General features: G+C 45.9%; 1 protein-coding gene across 1 annotated transcript in view; it reads right to left on the bottom strand.

The window, feature by feature from the left end:
- CASQ2 (calsequestrin 2) overlaps positions 1-19,560 on the bottom strand; it is a 61,396-nt gene extending 41,836 nt beyond the window's left edge. The window contains exon 1 of the mRNA XM_008697736.1: positions 19,033-19,560. Coding sequence (XP_008695958.1) covers positions 19,033-19,266 — 234 coding nt within the window. The 5' untranslated portion in view covers positions 19,267-19,560. The remainder of the gene's footprint in view (positions 1-19,032) is intronic.
- Between the last annotated feature and the right edge of the window lie 1,030 nt (positions 19,561-20,590).

The following is a 20,590-nucleotide window of genomic DNA, read 5'->3' as shown; positions in this document are numbered from 1 at the left end:
CCAGAGGCACAATCCCTGCAGTGCCCCGTCACTCTCGCCTCCCATCCTGATTAGGCCCAAAGCCTGCGCACTTGAGCTCTGTCATCACTCCCATCAGCCCTAGCAAGCACCCTTCATGAGCTGAGCCAAGGGTGGCCAGTGCTGGCAGCAACCCAAGAGAGAGCAGTGAGACTGGGTTGGGGGAGAACATCTGTGGTGAAAGCCCAGGCCCTTCTGGGCTGAGTCCTGACATGACCCAGGTCCCCCGGACCAAGAATCTGGGCCAAGCTGATGGGGCCAGCCGGACATTGTCTGCCTCTCAAACTTGGCTCCATCTTGTCTCCGCCTTCACTCTGATCCTAAATCTCCAGCTCATATGTTCCTTTCTCCACTCTCCTGCAGCCCAGTCTCACTGTGCACTCCCAGTTGCTGCCAGCCTTGGCACCTCTGGCTGTAAAGCCGGCTCCAGGCTCATCTTTCACCCTAGCCTCCTTTCTGTGAATTCCAATAGCCCATGGCAGGGACATGGCACTCTGACACTGATTTTGCAGTTATTAGAGTCATGTATAAGTCTCTCTGTGTTGTCGATCTTTCCTCCCTAAGGAGAAGGACCCCATTTTGTGCCCCTGGTCTCTTGTATAGCTCCTTAGAGACACTCAGCATACTTTGGATGAATGGATGGACTGGCCCAAGCACTTCCTAAGTTCAAGGGACTTTTGAGACAAAGTGGGGAGAGGCAATTGTCACTAATTACACTAATAGTTACAAATATGAGGAAGAGAAAAAAAATAGTCAATATCTCTCCTGAGTTCTCAGAAAACTGTAATACTCTTTTTCGATCTGACTGCAGTTTTCTCCTGTTGACTTGTAATCTTTTCCCCACTGGTTTTGTTTGTTTGGTTGTTTGGTTACTTCTCAGATGGTCTTGTCTATTGTCCATCTTAGAGAATGGGGTTGTCACTTATTGGTTGTACACACAGCCCTGGTCACTGGTGCAATGCTCATTCTTTCCAGAAACATTAGGATTTGCTTTGACCCCCAGATGATTCTTTTGAGTACAAACTAACCTTACAAAAAAAAAAAAAAAAAAGCTTATACTAAGTAATATGCACAAGTCAGTTTAAATAAGTAGATATTCATAGTATACCCTTTCTCTCTCTTTTTATGTTGCATCTTATATGTATTTATTGCACCATCATTATCTCTGCAATGATGGATCAAAGCAGATCTCGTCTTTAAATGAATGAATGAATCCCATCTTTAAATAGTTTAGCCCAATGGTTAAGAATACAACACTTAGTATCAGAGACCTGGATGCTTGACTGGATCACAAGTGCTGGAACTCTGTTATATAATATGGACAATAATAATATCTATTTCATGAGGCTGTTTTGAAGAATAAATGAGATAATGCATGTAAAGTTGCTGACACAGTGTTTGGCATGCAGTAAGTGCTTAACAAATGTTATAATTTTTTCTTAATTTTATGACAGCTGGATAAGGTTCTGGACCTTGTGCCAATTCAAAAGGACCAAAGCCTAATGTGTTGGAATGGAAAGAAAGCAAAAACAATTCAAGTACGTGCTATGATCAAGGTTCATGCTCAACAAAAGCGTGTAAGACATGTTAGAGTGTCAAGGACACCATGATTTCACTAAGGAGGAAGCTAATGAAAAAGTAACTGGTAGGTATGAAAGGACAAAAGGTAGAAAACAAAGGTTATGGAGAATTAGATGGAGAGAGAGCTCGTGGGTTGGGAGGTCAAATCATGCAGAACTTAGTGGACTGTGATTAGCAGCATGGATTTAACTTCCATGCACTCAAAATGAAATCTAAAATCCCTAACACGGCCAACAGGGCCCTGTACCATTTGGCCAGCCTGCCTGCCTCTCCAACCTCACTTGGGGTCACTCTGCCTCTTAACTTAATACACTCTTCTTCAATTCCTCAAACTATCAAGCTCTTTCCTGCCTCAGGAGGTCTCTGCATGGGATGTCCCTGTTTGGCTGTGTCCCCAAGCCCTAGGCTGGGCACCAACTGCAGTTGCCTGCAGGGAATGCCTGGTTCTATTCACAGAAAGGCACTGAACATGCTCTGCTTCCATTTACATCCTTCCCTCTTTCTAGAAGACTCTTTTCTCCATTTGTCACCAACTCCACTATCCTTGAAGTGTACACATAAACATCAGTTCCTCAAAAGGTATTCCCTGACCCCCAGTCTAAATCAGGTGCCTTCTGTACTCTTGTCCAAGGCATCCTGTGCTTTTCCTTTACACATCTTCCTCAGTTCACAAGCACAGCTTGACTTATACAATCATTTAGCTATACCTACTCATTTGATAGCTGTAAGTTCCATGTCCGTGTCTGTTTTTCTCCCCATGCTCTCCCTAGTACAGTACTTGACCAGAACGGATCTCAAAAGATACTAGTTCCTTGCCCTTAGTATGATCTCATTTGAATTGTGGAATCTAAAAACAAAATAAAACAAAAAAACCAAAACTGAACTCATAGATACAGAGAACAGATGAGTGGTTGTCAGAGGTGGTGGGGGGTGGGTGAAACGAATGAAGGGGGTCAAAAGTTACAAACTTCCAGCTATAAGAAAAATAAGTCCTGGGCATGTAATATACAGCATAATAGGTATAGTTAATAATACTGTATTGTATGTCTGAAAGTTGCTAAGAGGATAGACCTTAAAGGTTCTCATCACCAAAAAAAATTAGTAACTATGTATGGTGATGGATGTGTTAGATAAACTTACCTCGGTGGACATTTCATGATATACTTATGTATCAAATCATTATGCTGTACACCTAAAACTAATACAATGTTGTGTGTCAGTTATATCACAATAAATATAGTTTCATTGAAGGGTGCCTGGATGATTCAGTCAGTTAAGCCTCTGACTCTTGATTTTGGCTCAAGTCATGATCTCAGGGTTGTGAGATGGAGCCCCGGGTTGGGCTCCATGCTGGGCACGGAGCCTGCTTAAAATTCTCTCTCTTCCTCTGCTCCTCCCCTGCCTTTCTCCCTCCCTCTCCAAAAAAAATAATAAATTTGTCTCATTGAATATTTTCATAAAATAAAAATAACAAGAAGATTTTAAAGTCATCTGGTTACATTAACTGATAGAAATATTGTATTACTAAATCCCCCTGTAAAATGAAGAAGTGATGAACACTGCCATATTTTTGTCCTGTCATTTAAATCCCAAATTCATAGGATGAACAACCAACTTCCAATTTGCAAGAAAATCTACTTTTATAGATCCCAAACCCTTCCTGAAAAGTAGAATTGTTACTCTTTTTTGTCTCTGTACATTGAATATATTACTATTTCTCATCTATGTTGCACATGAAGTGTCTATAAATTGTAATGTTAAGGGACTATGTGCCTCTGGTAGGTACCATCTTTACAGCCTGGTGTGAAAATTTTTAAATTAAGCAATTTCACATGGAAATTGAGATTTCTGCTTTTCCTTGAAAAATCAAAAGAGCTGGAACCACATCGCTACCTTGTGGTAACTAAAAACACAATTAGTTTCTCAAGGAAATGAATGAATGCAAGAGGAGACTCCTTGGGAGAGGAGAGGCCCCCTAGACCTTGACCAAGGAGCCGCGCACGGATAGGCAGAGGCCAGCAGCGAGGACGTCTCGGGAAGAGGAGATGGCAGAGGTGGAGGTTTGGAGACGCAGATGTGCAGGGTGGGTACAGAACAGGCTGGTTTACTTGAGCAGAGAGCTTATCTGAGGGTGCTGAATGGAGTGGTGTAGTGAAGGCACATGAGAAAAAGAAGGTAAAGGGTTTGAATAGGAGGATGAGCGGTTCTCAGCTGAGAGTATTTGGGTAGGAGAACAATATGGCAAATCGGAGTTTGAGGAGGGTCCATCTGAGGGCATAGACCAGAAAGACGAAAAGGAAAGGTGACCAGATGAGAGGCTGATGCCATTGTCTGAATGGTAAAGGACCGGTCTCAGACCGAGACAGTGGCAAGGGACGGGTGTAATGTGGGAGGTGACGTTACAAGCGAAGAGTCAGTCAGACTGGCAACTCCTTCGTGGCTTTGGAAAGAGAAAGGAGATAGACCTCACAACAAGAGGGGCAAGATGATTCCAGAGTCCCCAGCCAGGGAACAGGCTGGAGGATGAAACAGTGACATCAGGAGGGCATGCCAAAACCGGAGGTGAAGTTCTCAGCTTGGATTTAGATGCAATGTGTTCATGGGAATTGAAGTCCAGCCAAGAGCTGGAAGTGCCAACCTGGCACTCAGGGGGGGAGGTCCCAAATGGAGCGGTGGAGGTGAAAGGTAGAGGCGTGAGGGCAGGTGCCATCTTCAGGGAGGCCAGTGTGTGAGAAAACCACAGGGTGGAAGACTGGCCATCTCATAGGAGGAAAGAGCAGGAAGAGGAGCGTGCCTGGAGGCAGGGAGGAGTTGGGGGGAGAAATCGGAGGAGGACAGGGAACATAGTGTGGTGACTCCAAAGTCACGGCAGGAGAGAAGGAGCAGGTGGTCGGATCAAATATTGCAGGGAGTCTCAGACAGTGGGACCACCATGAGGTCTCTCCTTTCAGGACTGGTAACTCACTGGTGACCTTTTAGAGAAGAGCCGGGCCAGAAGCCAAAGCACTGGGAGTTAAGCAGTTGAGTGGGTGGCAAGGACATGTTAGAGCAGGTGTGGGTCTGGTTCAAGAAGTTTGCCCATGAAAGGTGAGAGAGAGTCATGTAGCAGCACCGGGGGCACGTTCTGAGGGCCTCGTGACCACTCCCTGGGCCTTGGGACAGCAGATGCAGACCATCAGGGGCCCCGTGTTTGCCCCTCCAAGTGCAGTCCCTTCGTGGCACTCCTCAACTCCGGGGACAGACTGAAGAAAAGCTACATTAGTACCACGTCTCGTGGCAGAGGGAAGGTGGGGAAGGCATGGAGCAGTTCCGCTAAAGGAAACTGAGTGTTGGGGGGGGGGGCGGTACCCTCTGCAGGGTCAAGAATCTGCACAAAATCGAGGACTGAGGAGCCTGGAAAAAAAATGTCACAGATCTTTGCTCCAAGTGAATGTCCCTCGGGCCGGTCATTAAAAATACCCTGGCTGCAATCCTGCTCTTTCCATGTAAGCCAAGAAGTGCACTGTTTTCACCCACTGTCCCTGATACCATCTGGCGACATGTCAAGCAATTCAACAACTGCGTGTCCTCCCTTGAAACTGGAGAGCTGACGTTTATCCCCGGTAATCTCCTGTCACTTTCTGCCACCCTCAGATGAGGCCCGGGCTATGTTTAGCTGGGCATTGGCACGTGATGGCTCCATGCAGGAGGCAGGCGAGGGAGTGGAACAGCTATTTTATGAGATGGAAGTAAATATTGGGGCTTCTTGAGGCTGGAATGGTTGGCCTCTGCGAGAGCTTTGGGGAAGAGGGAGGCTATTGATTGTTTCTACCGGTGCTCTTAGGCTCTGTCTTTGGTCAATGCCAAGGAAGAGACCCAAGGACCAAAGCTCTGTGTTCTTGCCACCATGCTGAGAAGAGTATAACAATAATAAAAAATAGCACCCATTGGGTGTTTACTATATGCTAGATACCGCTCCAGTGCCTTACATGGATTATCTTATTGGATCTTCCCAAAACCCACAGAAAGCAGACATTTGTAGATGAGGAAATGGAGGCATAGAGAGGTCAACCAACTTGCCTAAGGCCACACAGCACTTAAGTAGCATAGCTGGGTTCCAACCTGACACTGAGGCTCCAGAGCCCAGGCTCTCATCCATTACAGTCCACTCTACACCTGGGCCTCAGAGAGACCCAGGCCCAAATCCTGGCTCTGCTATTGTGAGACTCCGAGCAGGTCCCAACTTCTCTGATCTCAATTTTCTAATCTAAAAATGAGATCTAGGGCACCTGGGTGGCTCAGCCAGTTAAGCATCTGCCTCCTGCTCAGGTGATGATCCCAGAGTCCTGGGATTGAGCCCCACATGGGGCTCCCTGCTCAGCGGGGAGTCTGCTTCTACCTCTCCCTCTGCTTGTGCTGTCTCTCTCTGTCAGATAGCTAGCTAGCTAGCTAGATAGATAGATACATAATCTTTAAAAGTGAGATCTAATTCTTATAGAAGTAGCATGGAAGCAAGTGCTTAGGGAATGTTTGTTCCCTCTCAATTTAGATAGATAGATAGATAGATACATAATCTTTAAAAGTGAGATCTAATTCTTATAGAAGTAGCATGGAAGCAAGTGCTTAGGGAACATTTGTTCCCTCTCAATTCACTTGGGGCAGCCCTGTGACACTAAGCTGGCAGTTTCAGCATTGTCTGGAGGGAAGCCTCTGTATAAACACAGATTCCTGGGCCCAGCTCAGAGTTTTTGATTCAGCAGGTCTGGGATGGGACCCAAGCCCCATCTCTATGACAAGAAGTACATCCCTGGTGATGCTGCTGCTGACCCAAGCCCACACACTGAGAACTGCTGCTTTACAACCGTCTCCAATCACAGTCTTTTATCATGTATCTGATGATGTCCAAACCCGCTGAATGAGAGAGGCCAGGTTTTTTCCTTCTCATATTAAAAGCATTATTGCAATGGAATTTTTTTTTTTAATGGTTTTGGCTGACACAGGACCAGGCCGTGCCCTTTACCATTTTTCTCAGCAGAATTCTGTGCCCCAGAGGCGGTGACAATGTCATCTGGCAGCCCCAAACCTGACCTCTTCTGGCAGCTCCCTCTTCAGCCCGTCTCAAGAGCCCCACAAAGTAGTCACCACACTCCTGGAGCCAGGGAGAGATCAGCCCTTTTCTAACTAAACCTTCTATAGTTTGGTGCATCTCATCGGAAAAAAAAAAAGAAAAGAAAGGAAAGGAAAGGAAAGGAAAGGAAAGGAAAGGAAAGGAAAGGAAAGGAAAGGAAAGGAAAGGAAAGGAAAGGAAGGGAAAAAGAGAAGAAGGGGCACCTGGGTGGCTCAGTTGGTTGTGTCTGCCTGCAGCTCAGGTCATGATCCCAGGGTCCTGGGATCAAACACCACGTCGTGCTCCCTGATTGGTGGGAAACCTTCTTTTTCCTCTCCTTCTGCCCCTCACCCTCTCCCCCTCCCCCGCCCTGCTCATGCTCTCTTTCTCTCTCTCTCTGTCAAATAAATAAATAAAATCTTTAAAGAAAAGAAAAGAAAAAAGGCAGAGGGGAGCTTCAGCTGATGGAGAGGCTGTAAAACAATGACGAGACCAGGAGCTCTTTGACTTGTCGCTCCACGGTGTGCTGTGAAAAGCGGAGGAGAAGCCTGTCACTGCTTGGCTGAACTTTATGAAATGTGTGACCTGTACTTACTTTGGTAGCATCCGCTAATGACAACGAACCACGGATAGCCAGTGCGTGGGGCAAGCTGGGGCTCGAGACATGCTTTCACACACACAGGGATCTCAACAACAGCCTTTTGCCACACACGACACATGGGCCACTCACTTTACACATCACCTCTTTTCTCTTCGTAAGACTCTGTGCTGAAGGTACTGTGTTACAAAGGAAGCCCGGAGGAGCCGAGTGACCCGCCTGTAGTCACACGCTACCGCAAGGACCCCAACCAGGTGGGTCTAACTCCAAAGCCTGTGCTTCTTTGCCAGGCGGTATTGAGGGCTGCGTTCATGCATTGCGTTCGCTTTTTCTTTTGAGTCTGGGGGACGCTCTTGTTTCCTTCATAAACAAATTGGGGGTGTGCAGTCAGATTCGTTTGGTGTCCTGTGCCAAGTTGGCCGTGCGTGTTGGTGTGAAGTAGAGGCAGGTGAGCGTGTGAGGGAGTACCTGTTGGCTTGCCTGGTCTGCCTCCCTGCCCAGCACACAGCAGATGGCGAGGAGAGGCCTGCCTGGCGCGGGCGGCAGGCAGCAGGCGGGCACTCCTGGAACAGGCTCTGCGGGCACTCAGAAGCAGCTTTGGCCTGCCCGGCCCAGCACACTGCAAGATGGCGCGCTGGCCATCTTCCTGCATGGCTGTCCAAACAGAAACAGCTTATCTGGATCGAATCACATCCAGTTGCTAGAAGAGGGAGCCTCCCAGGCTCTGTGGCACAGACTCAATACTTTGGAGGGCTGGCTTTCTTGCTGGAAGAAGTCATTTTAGATGCTAACGCTGAGCTGTTAATGAGATGAAAATCCTCCAGACCAACCTGGGAAGCTCAAACTACAAGAGACTGGGGTTGCTGTTTTTAAAGAAAAACCATGTGATTCCGAAACATTTTATTTCTGACTTTTTACCTTATAATAGTTTTATAGTGGTGACTTTCATGGTATCTCAGGTCTTCGCTTAAAAATGTATAACATTGGGAGAAGGTCTACCTAAGGGATATAATGGCCAGACACTTTATCTGGAATTGAATACTAGAGTGAGAGAAGAAAGTTCCAATGGCCTACAAACTTCTGAATCAACAGTGTGTTTGCCATCTTGTAAAATCTCTATTAATTTTCTAGGTGGAAGGAGAATTAATCTCCTTCCATCAACTCAAGCCATAATCTCCTAACAGCACTTCTGTCTTTCCACCATCTGCCCCTGGGAAATGCACAGTAAACTCTCATCAAATATTTGGGCGGCACTGGGGCTCTAAGGAGATCTGCAATTTCAGAGTGGGCATGGGTATACATCGTCTGAGAGAGGACTGGCTCTAGGGGAGCATTTGTTCCCAACGCCAAACCAGAATAAGCCTGACTTCATCAGATTTTACAGAGGGCAGCAGGTGCAAGCTTGGAGGATGCCATTTTTGGGCAGTGAACAGTTGGAAGAAATACCTGAATCCTGTGTGTGTTGCTATTCTCTGCCCACGGTTCCCACATCATCCCATCTGCAGATTCACTTGACTCCAGCAACTTCATTTTGCCTTCCTCTCTTGGGGTTTAGAAATGCAATCGTGGGGACATTTGCCAGTGCTAAATAGGTCTGAAGGCAGGGTCAGCCTTACAGAGCCCAGAGGTTTCTGCCCATGCTGGATATATACTTGGGACTGAGTGTCCTGTGATTTAAAAAAACACATCAGTTTTGCCCATTTTTCAGTGGGATTAAGCAAGGATAACAAAAACGTCCCTGAATCTGACAGAGTCAACCTAATTTTATACTTTTCCCCTCAATGCTTTTATTGAATTAATTTAACTTGAAAAAGAGATCAATGAGAAATATATTTTTAATATAGGTAATAGATTTATAATTACTTGCCTTTCCTTCTCTCTCTTTTCATCCATCCATCCATCCATCCATCCATCCATCCATCCATCCATCCAGTGTTTGCTGGATTTTTATTAAATCCCAAGTAGGTGTGAAGCATTAGCCCATTTGCTCACACTGGTCATCTCGGTTCAACATAGTCCAACTGTACAATTAAATGTTGCTCAAGTGTGGGTGAAAATCCAGAACACAAACTAAAGACGCTTGTCCCTTTGTAATTTGGCACTGCTTACAAACACGAAGCAATCACTTTCAGCTGTTCCTTGGTGTCATGGAAGGAACATGTCACTTGGAACCAAATAGATATGAGTTCAAATCCTGATTCCTGCTCTGCCGTTTTATAGGTTTGTGACTTTGGGCAATTTCTACTGAACTTTTGGGATCATTTCTTTGCACGCATTGTGAAAAAAACGTTGTAAGAATTAAGTAAAATAACATATATAAAGCACCCATATTGGGTATGGTTTATGGTAAATTGATAATAAGTGCTATCTCCCTTCTCCTCCTTCTCTTCTGTTCGTTTAATATTCACTCAACAAACACCGCTGAGTGCCCAACATAAGTCAGACACTGATGTAGGTGCTGGCATACAGCAATGAAGAGAACATTTTGCCTTTGCCTTTGTGGATTTTACATTCTGTAAGGGTGTCAGGCAACAGGCAACACGTCAGCTGAGTGCTATGGAGAAAGACTGAGTAGGGAAGAGAGGTTAAAAGGAGTGCTTGGACAGAAAAAGACAATTATCATATGGTTTCTCTCATTTATGGAACATAAGAACTAGGAAGATCGGTAGGAGAAGAAAGGGATAAAGAAAGGGGGGTAAGCAGAAGGGGGAATGAAGCATGAGAGACTATGGACTCTGAAAAACAAACTGAGGGCTTCGGAGGGGAGGGGGGTGGGGGAATGGGATAGGCTGGTGATGGGCAGTAAGGAGGGCACGTATTGCATGGTGCACTGGGTGTTTATACACAACTAATGAATCATCAAACTTTACATCAAAAACCAGGGATGTACTGTATGGTGACTAATATAATAAAAATATTATTATGGAAAAAAAGGAGTGCTTGGAGAGTGAGCTATGTAGGTGGTCAGGGGAATAATTTCTTTCATAAGGTGCCATTTAAGCAAAGAACTGAAGGAAGTGAGTTCTTAGCATTAATAAAAGAACATCTCTTTAGCTATAGGGAGCCATGTCATCTGCATTTTGGGTTTTTTAAGGATTTTTTAAAAGATTTATTTATTTATTTGAGAGAGAGAGAGAGAGCACATGAGCTGGGGGGAGGGGCAGAGGGAGCTGGAGGAGAGGAAGAGAGAGAATCTTCAAGCAGACTCCCCACTGAGCTCGGAGCCTGACCCAGGGCTTGATCCCAGAACCCTGAGATCATGACCTGAGCCAAAATCAAGAATCAGCTGCTAAACTGACTAAGCCACCCAGGCGCCGCTCATCTGCATCTTGTAAGGAAGCAGGTGTGAATGTGTGATGGATAAATAAAGAAGGAATAGTTCTCTTTGGGTGGTCACAGGGCTGTTTCACATTGTAGAATACTCCCTAGTTTTCTCTAAGCTGCTCCCCCATAGTTTCCTTTCAAACACGTTAACACCTTAGTATCCCATATGCTCCAGGGTTCTCAGATTTGTCATTTCTTTGTGGAAAAGGGCAATGTGACACAGCAACCAGATAAATGTTTTTTTTTTTTTCCTTTCTGAAGGTAAATCCTGTATCCTGACCAAAGATTACCCTCTGATTTGGCCTTAGAAAGCCCCATAATTCAACTGGAAACTTCTCAAGCAGGGTAAGGCTTCCCATGGGCCCAAGCATGCCCTTTTAAGGAGGTCCAAAATGTTAGTCACTGACTGTGAGAGGGGACAGTGGGAGAATACTGAGAGGCTTGTTTGAGTCCTAGAGCAGACCTGAACCCCGACAGCCCCAGAACCAATTCATGCCAGCGGTTCAAACCAAAGGTACACTACAGATCCAACACCATTTGAGAGAGTCAACAGACCAAAGATCAAGTAGTTACAACACGATTCTGGTCGTCTGGAAAATTTTTCTAGCCCAAGAGACCACTTCTGTGCTTTGCAGCCTATGATTCACTTGGAGAATCCCATTTAAATGCAACAAGCCCCCAGGTGACACCTTTGCCGCTGTCCTGGGGTCTGCATTTTGGGCATCAAGTCTCAAGTGTCTACAAGCTTGACTGCCCATGAGACTCACCCACGGAGCTTTTAAAAACTGTAGCACCTGGATTCATCCCTTACCCCATCACCAATTAAATCAGTAACTGGGGGGAGGAGACCTAGGCATCAGTATTTTTTTTTTTAAAGATTTATTTGAGAGAAAGAGAGAGAGAGGAAGAGCGCACATGCGAGTGGCAGGGGGTAGGGGAGCAGAGGAAGTGGGAGAAAGAGAATCTCAAGCAGACCCCCCCCACTGAGCACAGAGTCTGATGCAGAGCTCTATCTCATGACCCTGAGAGCGTGACCCTGACATCATGACCTGAGCGGAAACCAAGAACTGGACGCTCAACCAACGGAGCCACATAGGCGCCCCTCGGTGCCAGCATTTTTAAAACACTCTTCGGTAATTCCAGTATGCAGACAAGGTTGAGCACTAATGCAAGGGGCCAAGAACATGGGCTGGATTTCAAGCAACAGGTGAAGAGAATTAGCATTTGATAACACTGGGTATACTTCAGGCACTCATTTAGGCATTCTACATAGATTAATCTCCTAAACAGCAATCACATAACAAAATAACATCTGATTCTTGTACAGCTTCTTATAATTTTATCAGAAATTGTTATTCATCTGCTTTCATTTAAGTCTTTTAACTCACCGAGAGAAAGTACACAATTAGTATTTAATACCTGAGCGAAATGAGGTCCCGATTTGTGACTTGCTCTGGATCAAAAAGCAAGTGTAAGAGAATTTCGGGCACTCCGAGCTCCCATTGTCTGCTTTTCCTGAGCATGGCTCCCTCCTCTGAAGTTGGATACGAGGGCTCTGAAGTTCCATACTCAGAAAGTGCACATGAGTCATGTCAGTGACACTGGGCATACTGCAGGGTCTGAAGAGGTTGTGTCACTCACTCCCAGCCAAAGAAATTTCACTGATATGCAAATTGATTAGGAGACTCAGTTCTGAATAGAGAAGGGAGCTCAGTCTGTTAGGGAGCTTGGTAGACTGGGAGCAGCAGTATCAAGAGACTTCCTTAAATAGCAACAGAACCCGGAGCCCTACATTGACTAGGATTTTAATTCTTGATTCTGCTAAACATGGTGGAACCAGCCTCCCCCACCCCCCACAGGGCCTAATGAGTAGTCTGTGCCAGAATCACCATCAAAAAGTACTGGAAAATAATCTGCTTACCAGCACTGGAAAACTGGTCATAACAACAAGCTGTCTCCCTCTTGGTAGACGGGCCATTTCCAATCATTTTATGTGATGATGCTGCATTCAGCATCTAAGAGGGCCTAGGAGAAAGCCGCCAGGCAGGTTGTATGTGGATGGCAGCAGCTTGTATGTGGTGAGTGGAAGTGGGATCTCCTTCAGCAGGAAGGGGGACGCTGAGGAGCAGCCTTGGACCTCACACCCTAGTTGAGGTCTGTTGAAAAATACCAGGAACACCGGGTTAACCTGGCATGCCACTCCCCGGGTGGCGTGGCTATTCCTGCAAGACCCCAGGCTGCCTGCCCGTGTAAGCGACCTAGCTTACCCTAAACAACCGACGCGGTTGTCACCATGCACGATGAAGAAAGCACGGCATGTTCATCATCTGTCCTTGGACTCGGTCATTCATGCATTCATGCTAACGTGACTCAGAGTCTGCTAAGAGCAATGCATATTTGATGAACTGATCTTTCTGTTCAGGGATTCACATTACTTATCTTCATGTTCTAAACCATTCCGTAACTTGCCTGAGAAGATCCCCCGTGGTTTCTCCTAATCCAATACAATGTGTATTGGTTACAGGTTGGTCTATTTAGTCACTCCCACAAAACACATGTACACAGTTAATAGTATCAACTTTGAACATGAGATGTGATATAGAATGCCCAGAGATCCTAACACTGAGGTGCATGCATGTTTCCTTTCTCCTTTCCTTCTAGAGATGTTGAGGTAGCCATGACATTGTTTCTATGTGAGCATGAAGCTCCCTAGGAAAAAGTTTTGGTCCTTTTCCTTTCTTCTTGTTCAGGCTGGAATGCTGTTTTCCTGGAAGTGGAGTGGTGTAGAGGAAAGGAAGTGGGCCTTGGACTTGGGGATAATATCCGTGTGAAGGCAGGTGGGGACAGGAAGAAGTAAACAGTTACCACACCTGGCTTGGATGTTTAGAATGCCATTTCCAGGGAGCTTAGGAACTCCTAATATGGATGCCATATTGCTTATACACAGACCACTCAGACTCCTTCTGCCATCCAGGTACCCTTCCGCCACATTGTCACACCCTTAGATCATTCATCCAGTTGTGTTTTTGACTCACAAGCAGATTTTGGTCCTTGTCCTTATGAATTTGATTCCAATTGCTTTTTCTACCTCCTCTATTCCCAAGTTTGCTTTGAATCAGGTTGCCCTCAGGAGGCTTCCAATCCAGAGGGAGAACTTCAACATATGTCTCCGTGGAGAAAAAAGTTTAGGAGCTAAAAGGAAACCAGAAGCACCCCTCAAAGACAGACTTCACCGTGACTGAGAATGTGGAAGGGGCCTAGTTCATAAATGGCATGGGCGGAGTGGCTGAGTGTATCAGGGACAGACCTGGCAAAGCCTTGGTGATCAGAGGGAGAGCTGTACATGGGGGGCAGGCATCAAGAATCTGTGAGCACGGGCAAGTGCCTTCTGCTCTCTGGGGCTCAGCTGGCTGTGAATAAGCAACACGGCACTGTGTTACCAGTCCTGAGCTCTCTGAGAGTGGCCTGGTGTCCTCAGTCTGTAAAGTGACGGGGTTAGGCTGGGTGGTGTCTAAAATCATGACTGGAAAGGGGGGCATGGGCTGCAAGTTGTCAATATTTGTCGAGTACTTTCCGTGTGCCTGAAGCCATGCTCTTGCCATGCTAACTCATCGTCACACCACCACTGTCTCCACTTTACCAACAAGGAGCCTGAATGAACACAGACAGACTTCTTGGGAACTGGACCCAAGTCTATTTGATTTGGAAGCCCATGTTTTAGAGCACACCACCTCTCAAACATTCCAACCCAAGAGAGATTGGTGACATTGGAGGACTTTCTCTGGCAACGTTTGTGGGGTACATGATAGCAGCAGTGGCTTGCATTGCAGTTTCAAGGGGGAAGTAGAAGCAAGAAACAAAAGAGCAAGAAGAAATTGAAATCATTGGGCAGATCCTCCTCGTGGGTCTCAGTTCTGTGATGCTAATAGAATTTGGCCACTGTGGTGTAACTCCGCGTACTGTCTTGGCTGAGGCTGAAGGAAACAGCATATAAAATTGCAACTCCCTTTGTAATGGCATTGACACCTCAATAGAAAACTGGGGGAAAGGCACAGAAAAATAATTCATGGGAGGAAAAAATGTAAATGGCAGATAATTTTATGGAAAAATTCCATCTAGCTAGAAAAAAAAATCAAAGAATTTCTGTTAAAACTAGACAATGAAAATCTAAACAGACAAAGATTTCTAAAACTCTGAAAATTGTGTCAACATCCTAAAATAGACCAATTATCTTAAAAATATGCTTGGTCGTACAATGGAATATTAGGCCAGCATTAACATTATGTTTGCCAAGAATATAAAACTCTGTAATGACACAAGAATACTCACAATACACTGAAATGAAAAAAGCAGGAAACAAAACTATATATATGGTACAAACCCTTTGAAAAAATGTAATGTTTATATACAGACAGAAAATATGGGAGAGAAATCTCTCAGAACGTGAACTGAACTGTGTTTCTTTCTGGGTGGTTATTTCTATTGCCTTCCTTTTTCTTTTCCATGTATTCTGACATTTGTAAGTGAGTATGTGCTATTTTGTGGATGAAATGGCCAACTGGGTATCGGGATTACCAGCTGTATGAGTCCCATCACTAGAAAGTCACAGCTCTGAAGTAAAGTGTTCAGAACATTCTAGATGGTTCTCAAAGACAACATTTCATCTGACATGTCATTCATTCAGCAAGCCTCTACACAACACCTCTAATGAACTACGTACCCCGCACCACCCCGGTGCCTTCCAGAGCTAGACTCAGCCAAACTGGACAGCAGTTTGAGCTTGGTGCCTCCTGGTATCATTTTATTTGCCCTTTTTCTGCCTAAGCTTTTCGTGACCTTATCAAACCTTGTTCTCACTCAGAACTCAAACTTGGTCAGATGCAGGTATAAGTGATTGGTAACATTTTAAAGGACTTGCCCAGAGGGCCTTAACCAAGTATGGAAAAAAAATCCTACCCTAAAGGAATGAGGCCCTCAGGCCAAATTTTAGAAGAAGTTGGTGGGGAAATACTTGAGTGCTGTCAAAATTCTTGCTCTTGCAGTTCCTTCCCCAGCTCTTGCTTATTGCCTGGTAAATTCTACTCACTGTCACGAACCAGTTCTTCCTTGATGCCTTCCACATCTCTCCTGGAGAACGGGGCTCTTGCACCTTGTGCTCTCAGAGAACCTTATAAGTTGCTCTACTATTCCAATGACCCCCTCGCACTGTGGCTTTTTGTATGGTCTTCTTCCATAATGGGCCATAAGCCACCCGAGTGTCTCATTTCCCTGTATCCACAGCATCTACCCCAAGACCTAACCTGCAAGTGACAGATGTAAGTGTGACTGATCAGCATTTCAAGACCCCGAGTCGGGGAGTGAGCTCCTCACCCTGCAGACAGGGCTGTTGCTGAGTCTTTTCATGGTCATCCCGAGAGTGGCAGGCAAAATCCCTTAGAGTGGCAGGAACTATGGTCAGCTCTTCTGGGTTTTTAACAGAATGGGGTGGCCCTTACATGACAAGATATGAGCTCCTAATCCTTAAAAATCTCTCAGGTGTTTCAACTGGGGGGTGACAGCTCATCTTTGTAGAATGAAATCAGTTTAATGGGCGGGAATCAATATTTTTTTAAGTGAAGAAGAACAAAACAGAAGACAAAAAAATTTGTTAAAAATCCAAGTATTCCCCCAACAATAAGAAGTGTCCCGTGAAATCTGTGTTTCTCTGTGTGGGTATGTATGTGTGTGTGCACTAGGGCACAGTGAGTTACGATTAAGATGTTGGAAGCCACCTTCCGGAACTAGCTGGAGGAAAGAAGCCGACGGTGCCTGCGCTGCCCGCCCATGCCTGAGACCTCACTTCTGGTAGACATTCACTAGGAGTTGCCTCTTCTCTTAGCCCCCAACAGCCACAGCCCTGGAACTGGCAGAGTACTTCCCCTAACGCAGGTTTGGGGACCAAGGAGTTAAGAGGACAAAATAATTGTTTTGATGAGGAAAGAAAGGCTTATATCCTTTTCTTTCTACCCATGGGATTCCTGGAACCATTTCTGTCCTAGACTGAGAAAGAGCTTGCCCCTGACAGGTACCCCAACAAGCCCTCCCTCCCCTCCCCTGTCCTCACTAAGGAAGCCCAGGCTCCTCCCTGGTGGGATATCTACGTGACTAGTGTCCTGGTTTGGGCAGCAACGCACCCTGTTGCTGATATAACTGGCCTCCCCAGGCTCAGGCCCAGGGGCAAAGCCACTCTATTTAAGGCAGACTCGAAAGGATCTTGAACAGGGTATCTAGCCGCTAACTAAACATCATCTCTCTTGGTTACAGCAGTAGTGCGATGCCAGGGCTAAGGCTGCCTTCACCTGCACTAGTTGAGTGACCCAGGGCCGCTTACCCTTTCTGTGCCTCAGTGTCCCCCTCTGTAAAATGGGGATAGGAACTGCGCCTATGCCATAGAAATACTGCAAGGATTCAACAAGCTAACATATTCAAAGCGCTTAGAACAGTCTCCGTACACAGTAAGCATCCAATAAATAGTATTGTTGTTTATTTCTTACATGTGTATGATGATTGTTTTTTCCGTATTTATACATAAGAAAAGGAGATTCAGAGAAGTTAAGTAACCGGCACTATATCACTTGCCCAGGAAAGGCAAAGCCAGAATATAAATCTAGATCTCCTGACTCCACGTTCTATGTCCTTCTCCCCCTAATGAGGCCCACCTCAGCTTTAGCAGCCTGTGGGACATCACTAATGTCCCAATGGTCTCTGCTGGGAACTCTTAGATCAAAGGTATCTGAGGGATGGTGAGCCCAGGGGAAAGTCCCAGGTCTACTTGGCCCTAGGTCTTTGGGAGAGACACGTTTTTGGGGGAGTATGTATGTATGCATGTGCAAGTGTGTGTGTGTGTGTGTGTGTGTGTGTGTGCACGCACATGTATTTTAATATGCTGGGGAATCAACACTGAGAGGTCATTACTTGTATTGGCATTCTCTTCGAGTTCTAGGCTACTGGACAGTGATGAGGATATAGAGTAGAATCCTTATGCCTTCAATGAACTTTTTCAGAAAAATGTCTCGCAATACCTGAGTCGGGCAGATTGAAACAGAGTTGATGATGTGAGTGAGGATTTCAGGGGCTAAGCAGCAGCTATGTTATATGTCCTGATTTTTTCCAGCCTCTGATGTTGCCATATATAGTACAAAGATCTAAAAACTGTCTCTGCCTTCTCTTTGCTTGCAACCCACAGAGGGAACTAAATTTCCACTTTCAGTCCCCAGGATAAGCCTGAGGAAAAACATGATGGTAGTGGTGATATTTTTTAAATGCTTAGGTTTTTGTCAACCCAATCTCTCTGTAATAACCACGCCACCATACATAAAAGCTCTGAAAATAGGTGTTTGTATAATGATCAGGAGACTTAAGAATCTGAAGCACTTTTTTAATTATCGAAGATATTTTACTGTATCTGAGATGGTTTTCATGGAATTTATTAGACTCTATTTTGGGGGGATTCAAATCTACATGTGTTTGATACATGGTAACTCTGTTAAAGTATCTGATTACGCTGAGCTTTCTGGCGTGCTAGTTAATAGGCTGCTGTAATTCTCAAATAGCCCTGTCCCCAGGTTTGTGCCTGGGCTGCGCATGGGGCTGAGAAGGGATCTTGGTGACTACCAGAATGCCTGGCATTCACAGGTGCTCCTAAAGTGTAAGCAACCTTACACTGTCCAGGAGGCGCTGCAGGAATTGGCCCTGGGGCACTCACCAAGGATTAGAGAATGGGGCCCCTGTGCCAGGCTTACAAACAGGATAAAATAAGAACTGACTTCAGCATCTGCCCTGAACACACACCAAGAACTTTCTGGGGGAAAAAAATTCCCGTTAATGAATGTGCAGCTGCACATCTTCATACATGTACACCGTGCAACGTTGACTGAACCCAGATCACGAGAGGCAAAGATCACTTTGTGATATTCCTCATTGACCCATGGAGAGAAGCAAGGTCAAATGCCTCCTGTCTCTCCAGGATTGTGGGGAAACTTCAGGGAGCAGAGAGGGGGGAGTTTGTACACCGGATGAAACCCACAAATAATCTCTGAATTGCATTTCAGCCAGGCTTTTCAATGATAGCTTTAACACTATCTCAGAAAAATAGTTGCTTGGGACTATTGCCCTTGAAAAGTCAAGAGGACCATCATGTGACAGAGTTTAAATCAGAACTATGCATTGTGCAACACGTCTAATGGTCCCCATTTTAGGAGCCGGGACCCACCCTTTGCTATTCCCACACCCCAGCTTTGCAACAAGAATATCTTCAGATTCAAACCAGACTAAAATGCAGCCAGACGTCAGGACAGAGTCCTGAACGCACCCGTGTTCCCACATCCCCGCCGCTGGCCAGCCGGTGCTCACTGGGACAATGTGGTCAGCAGGCCCCCCTGCTTACCTCGAGCACAATTTCTTTCAGCTGGAACTGTTTCTGCGCGACTTTGTCTGAAGACACGGACTCGTGGTAGTAGAGGCAGAGCACGTTGTATTTCTTCAACACCTGCTTGAAGTTCTTCTCCGTGAGACTGACCACGCGGTCCTTGCCGTCATAGGTGGGGAAGTTGAGCCCCTCTTCTGCCCAGCAGGAGGACAGCAGGTAGACCCCCACGATGAACAGGTGCGTTCTCTTCATCTGGGAAAAGTTTCGTTTTACTTTCCCAGAAAGACTGAGTGCGGGAAAGCGGCCGGAAGACTCTCAGAGGACTGGTTGAGAGAAGTGGGGAGCAGAGAGGCGGATTTGGTCCCTCCCCTCTGTCCCTCCTGGGCCCGAGGACCAACTCCCCACTGCCTGGGCTCCACCTAGCAATACTCGTGGGCTCAGGACATATGCGTGCAGAGACTGAGGGCCAGGCTGGGCGGCCAAGCCCCAGATACCTCGCATAGCTCGGCCCAGCCCCTGTCTCATCAGGAACTCCATTTTTAGGATGCAGTTGTTTCAGGCTAAAAATAAATCATGCAATGAATAAAAAAGTTAGATATGACTCTGTTGAGGGATTCGCTGATACAGTCTGTCAGAGTGGTGGAAAGGGAGGAGGCAGGAGGAGAAGAGGAGAACGAGTGCACAAGAAATAAGGAGGCCAGCAAGGTCAAGGAAGAGAAAGAAACTCAAAAAGGAGGGAGAGAAGATGAGAGGGGAAAGAGATGGGACAGTAGTGGGACAAGCCAAAGAAGATGTTTGCACACACACAGGGCCACCCAGACCTCAGATTCATTCAAGTACTACAGGGAGAGAATTCAACCTGTCCCCTCCTGGCAAGCTGCTTGTCCCCTACCTATTCACTGCTCACACAGAAGCCAAGTGCAGCCCCAAGGTGAGCTTCACGTTCTGCACCTGCCTTTCCCTACCTCCCATCTTCTCTTCTTGGGAACTGGGCCCTGGCTGGCCGCCGTGTCATGAATGCTCACATGGCTCTGCCAGGCACTAGGCGAGGGATATAGGGGCACCCTTCCTGCCAGCCCACCCAGGGCCACAGTTCCTCTTGATTTTGGCTTAGGTTGTGATCTCGGGGGTCGTGGGATTGAGCCCCACGTCCTCCATGCTCAGCGGTGAATCTGCTTGAGATTCTCTCTCCCTCTCCCTCTGCCCCTCCCCTTGCTCATGCACTCTGTCTAAAATAAATAAATACAATCTTAAAATAAATTTTAAAATATTTTAAATAAAAGTTCAACAGTCTTCCTCAGAAACTCTCTTAGATTTTTTGCTACCACCTCTGTCATATTTTTTTTTACCTTAACCCCGAATATATCATTTTTGCCCCTTTCCTCTTCATCAAATACAGACTGGTACACAGAACTAGAATTTGGACAGAGAGTTCCAGTCCCCATCTGCCTTTTAATGGCTGAATGCACTTTGGAGGGGGTCACTCACTCTCTCTGGTTTTCAGTTCTCCCCTTGTCAAACGGGAGAAATTATGACTATATTGTAAGGTTTGGGACATAGAGATGGAAAAGCATTA

This window comes from Ursus maritimus, unplaced genomic scaffold, assembly GCF_017311325.1.
Source record: "Ursus maritimus isolate PB19 unplaced genomic scaffold, ASM1731132v1 scaffold_12, whole genome shotgun sequence".
NCBI lineage: Eukaryota > Metazoa > Chordata > Mammalia > Carnivora > Ursidae > Ursus > Ursus maritimus.
Note: the sequence above shows the minus strand (reverse complement) of the source record. Positions and strands in the feature narration are given on the sequence as shown.